Genomic DNA, 10,820 nt, shown 5'->3' on the forward strand with positions numbered 1-10,820 from the left:
GTTTTAATGCCAAGAGTTCAAAAGACAACACCAATTCAATTTTATGAGAAAAAAGGTCTGAAAATGTATTAAATATTAAGAAAAATATTATGATTTCTCGATTTCTCGATCTCTCTATTTAGAGGTTGAATTCAAATAAAATACTACCAAACCACCCATACTACTTCTGAATAGGATGTCTACTTCATAAATTGTATGAAAATTATGGAAATACATGGTTCAGATCACTCAAAACATATATGTTAACCCTTATGGTCAGTAAGGAAACTAGCTGTCCATCTAGTGAAAAAGTTTGGTACTGCGCCCAAATAAAATCTCACTGAAAGCTCATTTTTTGAGATATCAGCCTAAAATTTGGAACACAACTTGTTCAGATTTTTGGCTTTCATTATCTTGCAGTTTTAGAGTAAAATATATTTTGTAATAGATATATTTTAAATAAAATATAAATATTTTTTACATTGTACATTTTCATAAACTCAATCTTATATAACTTTTTTTCTGTTTCACTTTCATAATTTATTTCACTTCTACAATAATCTGGCAAATGTCTTCTCTAAAACAAGACCAACCATATGTCTATATTCCAAAGCATTCTTGAATTACAACCAATTAAGTTTGGATAGTGTTTATCATTTCTATGTGAAAAAAAGGTGTGTGTGGGGGGGCAGTTAAAAGGGTTAAAAAACAGCTGTTGTATATGTGGCCTACTTCTGACGAAGCGCTGTTAAATAGAGGTGAAAAACAACGCCGCAAAAAGAATAAATAAAATGCTTTCTTAAAAAGGTAAAAGAGCGCATGCATGTTTTCTTAATATGATAATTAAAAACCAATAGACTGATGAAAATGCGGGACATTTTCTCAATATGCGACGTGCGGGACAACATTCCCCAAAGAAAGACTCCGAGGCAGCTGTGCGTTCAGTCAACAGCTCTTTATTAAACCATATCAATTCAAATATTAAAGACACAGAACTATTCTTTCGGCTGCATTGTGTTTATATGTTCTGCTACTCTTCGTTTGACTAGATTCGTTTATTAGATTCATTCTGCGGTCAACGCTTCATGTATTTATCAAACATACAGGACTTTAGCTCCTCTTTCTCTTATTGCTGGATTCTCTGGAAGCGTTAAAAAAATAAAATAATTGCGACTTTATACTTCACAATTCTGACTTTGAATTTGTGAGAAAAATTTGCCAGTCAGAATTGTAAGACAAAAAGTGGCGGAAACACGCTTCCATAGGTTTCTTTCCTCTCTAATCTGTTAAATATTATCAATCACAACAATATATGTGTGGGCGGAGTCTGTGATCAGACCCTCTCTCATTGGCTGCTTACAGAAAAGTGCAACATGCAGGGAAAGAACACTGGCACTTTCTGTCCAACACACACATCTTACACACCTCACTGACTTACTCATTACTCACTCACTCACTCACTCACTCACTCACTCACTCACTCACTCACTCACTCACTCACTCACTCACTCACTCACTCACTCACTCACTGAATCACTCACTTACTCAAATCACTGACTCATTCATTTACTCTCTCACTGACTGACTCAATCACCAACTCACTCACTGACCCATTCATTCACTCACTCACTCTCTCACTGACTGACTCAAATCACTGACTCATTCATTTACTCTCTCACTGACTGACTCAATCACCAACTCACTCACTGACCCATTCATTCACTCACTCACTCTCTCACTGACTGACTCAAATCACTGACTCATTCATTTACTCTCTCACTGACTGACTGACTGACTGACTCACTCAATCACCAACTCACTCACTGACCAATTCATTCATTTACTCACTCTCTCACTGACTGACTGGAATCACTGACTCATTCATTTACTCTCTCCCTGACTGACTCAATCACTGACCCATTCATTCATTCATGCATTCATTCATTCACTCACTCTCTCACTGACTCATTCATTCATTCACTCACTCTCTCACTGACTCATTCATTCACTCACTCACTCACTCACTCTCTCACTGACTCATTCATTCATTCACTCACTCTCTCACTGACTCATTCATTCATTCACTCACTCTCTCACTGACTCATTCATTCACTCACTCTCTCACTGACTCATTCACTCACTCACTCTCTCACTGACTCACTGACTCACTCACTCTCTCACTGACTCACTGACTCACTGACTCACTCACTCTCTCACTGACTCATTCACTCACTCACTCTCTCACTGACTCACTCACTCTCTCACTGACTCACTCACTCTCTCACTCTCTCACTGACTGACTGGAATCACTGACTCATTCACAGACTGACTCACGATTGTTCTCCGCAACTCATCTCATTAATCAATCACAGCTGTGATATGCTGAATATTACGTGATCAACAGGAAGTGCCTGGTGTTCTGATCCCAGAACAGTCTCAGTGAGTCATAACAGTTTTCAGCCATGTTCACTTCAGCGTATAAAACACAGCAGAATGTTTCAGAGATTACATATAAATATAATATATATATACACAGTAACAGTCAAGAGCACAAATCACATTATTACTTCTTCATATGTGCACATTTGCCTTATTATATAGAGTTAATTGTACAACTCACTGAAGTATTGCATTACAATATAGATATGAATGTTTAAATATTCAAATGACAAATATGAATATTCATGTGTGATGGTTTAGGGGCGTGGCTTGTGATGCGTGACTGGAGTGATCAAAGCATCGCTCGTCCAGATGTGCGTTTTAGTTTGATTTCATCGGATGGGAATTATATTTCTGAATGTCTGCAGTAAAATAGTGAAGCCTGATGAATGTACCGCCTCTGTTACATAAATGATGTGTTATTCTGAGTGTTACTTCATATGTGTGTGTGTGTGTGTGTGTGTGTGTGTGTGTGTGTGTGTGTGTGTGTGTGTGTGTGTGTTAACCCCGGCGAAGCTCATGTAGTTGTTCTGCAACTTTCCTCAACTCAGCTTCGATCTCCAGCAGCTCCTGAACGAGACAGAGTTCATGAATTCAGCACACGTCGCTTCATCTAGCTCATCTATATGCTAATGCACTCAATGAAAGATGACAAAATAAAGTTATAGTGGAAAAACACAGCAGATGTTCTCATCCGAGCCTCAAGATGACCAAAAAGTATTTTAATGATTATTACTGGTAATATATTAAAATACAGTACCAGTCAAAAGTTTGGAAACGTTACTATTTTTAATGTTTTTGAAAGAAGTCTCTTATGCTCATCAAGCCTGCAGTTAAAAAAACAAAAAAAAAACAGAAATATTATAACAATTTAAAATAATGGTTCTCTTTTTTAATATATTTTAAAATGTAATTTATTTTTGTGATGCAAAGCTGAATTTTCATCAGCAAGTACTCCAGTCTTTGGTGTCTTATGATCCTTCAGAAATCATTCTAATATGATGATTTATGATCAATGTTGGAAACAGTTGTGCTGCTTAATATTTTTTTTATAACCTGAGATACTTTTTTCAGGATTATTTGATGAATAAAAAGAACTGTATTTATTTAGAATAGAAATCTTTTGTAACAATATACACTACCGTTCAAAAGTTTGGGAACAATAACTTTTTTTTTTTTAAAGAAATTAGTACTTTAATTCAACAAGGATGCGTTAAATTGATAAAAGGTGATGGTAACGATTTATATTGTTAGAAATGTTTTTATTTTGAATAAATGCTGTTTTTATGAATAAATGGTGTTAACGTTTTACTCATCAATGAATCCTGAAAAAAGTATTCCAAAAAAATATATTAAACAGCACAACTGTGTCCATCATTGATAATAACTGAGTATCAAATCATCATATTAGAATGATTTCTGAAGGATCATAAGACACCAAAGACTGGAGTACTTGCTGATGAAAATTCAGCTTTGCATCACAAAAATAAATTACATTTTTAAATATATTAAAAAAGAGAACCATTATTTTAAATTGTAATAATATTTCATAATATTACAGTTTTTGTTTTTGTTTTTTTAACTGCAGGCTTGATGAGCATAAGAGACTTCTTTCAAAAACATTAAAAATAGTAACGTTTCCAAACTTTTGACTGGTACTGTAAGCAAATTCTAATCTAAACTAAAATGGAAAACAATTAAATAAATCAAGTTCTTGTATAATATAATAATAATAAAAAATAAACAATAAATAATAAATGACCTTATCACCTCCTCAATAACTTTGTTTTAAATGAAAGATATTCATTCTTGAAACTTCTGAAATCACAAAACTAATCATGGTTATTTAATATGTAATACTCCCAGTTTCTGCTAATAAAAAATTAAATATTTTAAAACGAGAAACTGTTATAATTACAGCAGAAATAGCCTTCCAATCAGTGTTATTTTAGTATCGTTGAGACACTATAATTGTTTTTGGTAATATTTTGAATTAGTTTTAATTTTTATATTTTCTGTTTTCATTTAAATCTGGTAAAGTTTTAGTAATTTTTATGGTGTATTTTTATTAGTTTTTTCTTTTTTAAATTAAGTCTATATAGTGTTTAAGTTGTATTATTTTTCCACAAAAATATGAAGCTGTTTTTATCATTGAGAATGAACAGAAATGTTTCTTGAGCATCAAATCCTCATATTATACTGATTTCTGAAGGATCATGTGACACTGAAGACTGGAGTAATGATGCTGAACATTCAGCTTTGATCACAGGAATAAGTAGAAAAATACTTAGAAAATATTTTACATTCCAATAATATTTCACAATTTGTACTGTATTTTTGATTTAAAAAAATGCAGCAGAAGAGACTCTTATTTCTAAATAAAAATTAGGGCTGTCAAAAGATTAATCGCGATTAATCGCATCCAAAATAAAAGTTTGTGTTTACATAATATATGTGTGGGTACTGTGTATAATTATTTTGTATATATAAATACACACACATGCATGTATATATTTAAGAAATATTTGCATACATATACTGTATATATATTTATATAGTTTATATTATATATATATTTTTTTTATATATAAATAACATATTTTTCTTAAATATATACATGCATGTGTGTGTATTTATATATACAAATTTAATTATACACAGTACACACACATATATTATTAAAAACAAACTTTTATTTTGGATGCGATTAATCGCGATTAATCTTTTGACAGCCCTAATAAAAATATTAAACTAAATAAGAAATATTAGTACTGTAATATTTCACTTTAACATTTAAGAACAATAATGTTAATATTTATGGCTGTCTTGATTTCTTTGGCATTTGCTGTGTGTGAACACCGGCGTGTAAACGAACACAGAGCTGCGCTTCACTCTGAACACACAGCGCATATGTATATTCATTTTAATTAACTCTGCCTTTGAGTTTTAAAACGGCGTATTATGATTTTGGTTTTATTCTAGTGAATCGTGAATCTAGTGAAGCTGTGATAGACATCGGCAACAACAGAAACACACCTCATCTTCATCCTCCTCATGCTGTCGTTCCTCCTCTTCCTCCTCTCCGTCTCTCTCGAACTGTCGTGTGGCTTCATCGCTGGCGTTCTCCATCTCCCGCTTCTGCTCCTTCACCTCCGCCTCTGGTCTCTCCTCCGCCTGCACGCGCTCCATCTTCCTCACCAGCTCCTGCAGCTCCTCCTGTTTCTCCTCCTCCTCCTTCTGTTTGCTCCAGCCGGCGGTGTCGTTCTTCTGCTCCGCCCGCAGCTGCTTCAGCTCCTTCTCCACCTTCTCCTTCTCCAGCATCAGCTCCAGCTCGTTCTTCCTCTCGTCCTCCTCGCTCCTCGTGCGCTTCTTCTCCTGCTGTTTCTTCTTCAGCTCCTTCAGCAGCTCCTCCAGCTCCTCGTCTTGTTTCCTCTGGATCTCCGTCGCCCTGATCTCCTCCTGCAGCAGCTCATCCAGGTCTCGCTCATTCTTCGTCGCTCCCTCCTCATCTTCATCCTCGTCATCCTCCTCCTCCTCCCATGTGTCATAATCGTCTCTCTCGCGAGAATATTTGCTCTCTCTATCTTTCTCTGCAGAAAAAAAACAGACCCATGTATCAGATCACTCACTGACTCACTGACTCACACACTCACACACTCACACACTCACACACTCACACACTCACACACTCACACACTCACACACTCACTCACACACTCACACACTCACTCACACACTCACACACTCACTCACTCACTCACTCACACACTGACTCACAGAAAAAACGGACATGTGTATCAGATGTGTGTGTTTTACTAGTCTCGCATGACTGGATTAAAGGCCTGTTCACACCGTTTTTCCACTGATGAATGATAAAAACATTGACAGCCAATCAGAACACAAAGATCTTGAGCATTTAAAGCGATTGACTGAATTGAATTGAGGTGAATAATGACTATTATCTTTAGTAGGTGGATGTAAGCGTAGCTACTGACAGTTATTGAACTGAACTGAATCAACAATGACCTGAACTGATCTGAATAATGTCACTGTTGTCTTTCTAGAGCTGATTTACAGCGGAAGGTGAATTTGTCTCATATTTGATGAGATTCTGTTATTTTCATGTTTATTAAGGACCTTATGACTGATTTAAAGTCCCCCTGTGGTGAAAGTCCAGCTTTTAATGTTGTTTATGTGTCTATGTGGTGTTTTTAATGTGCTTTAAGACAAATCATGTGTAAATTCATAAGTCGACAGCATTGCTGAGTATTTCCTCCTTAAAACTGCAGTGAACCAAAGACAGTCTCAAAAACACACTTTGAAATCGCTGGTGTTTCTGACGTCACAAACTACCTTGTAACCAAACAGATCAACGTGTGATCGTCAACCAGTGGATCTCTGAGCTGAGTGAGTGAGTGGAGGCGGGGCTCATTTGCATATTCATATGCGCATACTAAATGAGGCAAGGGTGTCGAGTTACATTCAAGATATTTTAAGGCATGAAGACATTTTTTCAAGGAAAAAACATTTTAATTTGTCATTTTGGTGATCAAAGATGAGTTTTAAGGGATAAAATGATTGACTACAGGGGGACTTTAAACCAACAGTTGATAGTTTTGACAGGAGTGTTGTACTGACCGTGTTCTGCGAGCTCCTGTAGTTCTCTCAGCAGACCCTCGTGTCTCTCTTGAGCGTTCAGAGCGTCGTCTGTGAACAAACCAGCACAGAATCACTGCTGACAGCTTTCACAGTTCAGTCAAACATGCTCATTCTGTCTTCATTTAATACCCTCATATCACTCAAACCTGTGATACAAAACAAGACATTTTGAAGCATGTCTTTGAGTATGTTTTTGTCTAAACTGAGTCAACGATCTCCAATGTTATTTAGTTCCGAAACGTTCTTCAAAAGATCTTCTTTCATGTTCAACACTAGAAAGAAAGTCATTCAGGTTCATATGGAAGCTTGTTTCCACCACGGATTAAAACTATTTAAAAGATACTTGCAAATTTTTATCTTGCAATTCTGACTTTTTTTCACGCAATTGCGCGAAAAAAAAAAGTCAAGAATTGCAAGAAAAAAGTCAGAATTGTTAGATTAAATGTCACTATTAGCTTTTTAATTTTTTTTATTCAGTGGCGGAAACAAGCTTCCATAGACCAAATACTGGTATTTGGTAATATTTTTTATCTTGTGCAAAACCTGTTTTTAAAATGTTCTGGATATTTAAGCCTATATATCTGTGTCCATATATATATATATTAGGGTGACCAAACGTCCTGTTTTCCCAGGACATGTCCTGTTTTCACGTCCTGTCCTGGCCGTCCTGTCTGTTTTTTATAAAGTGATGAAAATGTCCTGGTTTTCATTATTTTTCATTGGGCCATTAAGCGTGTACTTTAAATACATGCTTGCCTTTGCACACAAAACATATGAAACCAGCTTCGCCTCGTATTGTTATAATCAGCGCGTTCCTCAATCCGCAGCAGCAAGCAGAGAGCAGTCAGAATACAGAGGCCTGTGTGTGTGTGTGTGTGTGTTCATCTCAGCCTCATTGGTCTGTCACACTGCTCGTCAATGTCAGAATATTTGAAATGACCAATCAAATCAAAGTAGGCGGACTTTACGTTCACAGACACAGAATTTCAATTTTAGCAGCGTGACTCGACCAGGACTCGACGGTCGACGCTTCAGTTTACGGTCAAGTGCGAGATAAGATGTAAGTAGCTAACAGCGTAAAAAAATAAAAGCCCAAATGTAAATTCACAGATGATTTACAGAGAAAATTCCCGTTTTTTCGTTTCGGTCGGGATCCGTGTAAAGCAGAATGCATGAACTGCAAAGCTGGCAACGTACGTGTCAGTGTCAGATAAAGGTGCTAGCGAAGTAGAAGCCCACATAAAGAAAGTATAGGCTACAAGAGAACATCAGGAGGATTGAAATGATTTTTTTTTTACTGAAATAGTGTAGTAGATTTTTTATTTTAGTAGTAGATTTTTAACCTGCTACGGCCATGAAAAGAAATAGTGTCATGTAAAAGGTGTTAAAAGCTAAACTTTTTTTTAATAGTATTCTATTGTTGCGGGCCAAACATTGAATGGAAAGGATGTATTACTTTATGTATTAAAGTACAATGTTGCAAGGTTGTGAATGCATTTGTCAAGTATTTTTTAATGCATTCACCCCAACCATGCCCCCACTCCTTAACCACGCCTCCCAAACCACGCCCCTGTCCATCAACCACGCCTCCGTCCTGTTTTCTGAAAACTAAAATATGGTCACCCTAATATATATTCATGACCATAAACCAGCCTCATTTCACAGCTAACAAAAATATATATGCCAAGAACGGTTTGCTAACGTTCTCAAAGTTATGAAAACGTTTCGTTATTTCTGAATGTTCTCTGAACGTTCAAAATGCCCCGTTTTTCAATGCTTCAAAAACGTTATGCGAACGTTAAAGGAATTACATTTGATCATTCTTCAAACATTATGGGAAAGTTACTTTTGAATGTTCTCTAAACATTCTGAAACAATTAGTACTTTTTTTTTTTAAATCTACATTTTTTGTGCTAACGTTTTCAGAACATTATTAAAGACCAGATAACTTTGAATGAACATTTCTATTAACGTTTGTTTATAACTTTGAAATAATCTTGCCAACACGTTCTGAGAACGTTCCCTGTTGGCTGGGATCTAGACTGTTGAACATGCAGATCGAGAGATACTCACCCATCTTCTGTCGGTCACAGCCGTTAGCACTGACCGGGTCGCAGTCAGCCGCGCGCTAGTGTAAACACAAACACACGGGTTAGTTTACACACACACACACACACATATAGAGAGAAGAGAGTAATCATTGTGAACGTCTCTGACCTGCTCGTCTGACAGAGGGAGACATCTCACTGTAGAGGAGAGTAGAAATACAGAAAGAAATATAAACCATAACGGAATATTGAACAGGAAAATAATAGTTTTGGTTCTGTGCAATGGCTGTTGATTGGATGGATGTTGGTTTGTAGGCGTGGCTATCATAAATGGAGGCGTATCTGAGCTGAAGGGGCGGGGCTACGTGGACTATATTATTCAACAGTACAAGCTCAAAACATTCTGTATCATTTAACATTCATCAGGAATTCATAATGAAGAGTAATATGTCCAATTGGGTTTATTGGCTTATATTGCTCTCTGGTGAACCTGCAGTGGAAACGCGTTTCATTAACAAGTTAATCATCGTCATTAGCGTTTATAAAGCGTTAAACTTCAGAGTAAAGACCATTTCGGAATATATATATATATATATATATATATATATATATATATATATTTTTTTTTTTTTTATATTAACAAAAGCATATATACATTATTATAAATGTTTTAATGTCATGTTCATGATTAACAAAAGCATATATATATATATATATGTATATATACATACATACACACATATATATATATATATATATATATATATATATATATATATATATATATATATATATATATATATATATATACATATACATACATATATGCTTTTGTTAATCATAACCATGACATTAAAAAAAGTCAAATTTTGACTGTCATATATTCAATTTTTTAAGTCAAAATTTCGCTTTTGTCATAATTATGACAGCATGTTAATTTAAATTTTATGTCATAAATACGTAGTATGTTATAATTTCGACATTTTATGTCAAACACTATTTAGCAATGATTGTTTTTAAATGGCCATCTCTACACGAGTGATGCAGCCCTGAACACGTGCGCGCGCCCGCGGCTCCTTTCACCTGCCCGAGGGCAAATAATCCTGCAGATTAACGCAGAACAGCTATTCCTGTCTCACCTGATGAGCTCAGATCTGACACTTAAACACTAATAAACTCAACTGCGGTTTTATGGAGAAATTCAACAGTAGGCTATTATGTAACACGATTCGTCAGCTGTGAATTAACGTTTATACATCCAAAATATCACCTCAGATCTGCACCCAGACGACCCGTTACACCTACAGGAAATAGACAGAACATTGCCATCAAAGTTTAATGTATATTTCTACTCACCTCCAGCATAGAGAACACACACCGTCCAGAACGTCAACACACGCATCATACACACACACACACACGGGCGCGCGCAGAGCAGAAGAGATGAAGATGATGGCGACGATGAAGATTAAAATGACTTGATCACGTCTGTTTGTGGTGTGTGTGAGTGTGAGACTACAGGAAAATCCACCTGGAGGACATGGTGAACTCTGCGCGCTCCCGCTGCGTGCCAGCGCTCAGATAAAGCCCGTGCGCGTGTCCGTCTGCGCGCTCAGGGCTGTTGGAGAGATTTAGCTCTCGGCGAGAGGAAAAATTAATGTTAACTAACAGACACACACTCACTCAGACGCGTAC

At 36.1% G+C, this 10,820-nt stretch overlaps 1 protein-coding gene across 1 annotated transcript; it reads right to left on the reverse strand.

Annotated features, from left to right (window-relative positions):
- Positions 1–921: 921 nt before the first annotated feature.
- LOC307167454 (uncharacterized protein) lies at positions 922–10,820 on the reverse strand. The gene is made up of 6 exons (XM_079886576.1): positions 10,482–10,820; positions 9,295–9,323; positions 9,151–9,205; positions 7,057–7,125; positions 5,455–6,008; positions 922–2,988 (listed from the first exon to the last, which is right to left on the reverse strand). The coding sequence occupies exons 1-6, from the start codon at positions 10,528–10,530 to the stop codon at positions 2,920–2,922; spliced, it is 825 nt and encodes a 274-aa protein (XP_079742702.1). The 5' UTR covers positions 10,531–10,820; the 3' UTR covers positions 922–2,919.

The sequence above is a fragment of the Squalius cephalus genome (assembly GCF_949319135.1).
Source record: "Squalius cephalus genome assembly, chromosome: 11".
Classification (NCBI taxonomy): Eukaryota; Metazoa; Chordata; class Actinopteri; order Cypriniformes; family Leuciscidae; genus Squalius; species Squalius cephalus.

What these genes read in the sequence shown, in the direction of transcription:
- LOC307167454 (XM_079886576.1), bottom strand. Translation starts at nt 10,530, where the DNA reads ATGATGCGTGTGTTGACGTTCTGGACGGTGTGTGTTCTCTATGCTGGA. An exon ending in GTGTGTTCTCTATGCTGGAG is followed by an intron (nt 9,324 to 10,481) that starts GTGAGTAGAAAT and finishes TCTCCTCTACAG; the next exon opens with TGAGATGTCTCCCTCTGTCA. An exon ending in TCCCTCTGTCAGACGAGCAG is followed by an intron (nt 9,206 to 9,294) that starts GTCAGAGACGTT and finishes TGTTTACACTAG; the next exon opens with CGCGCGGCTGACTGCGACCC.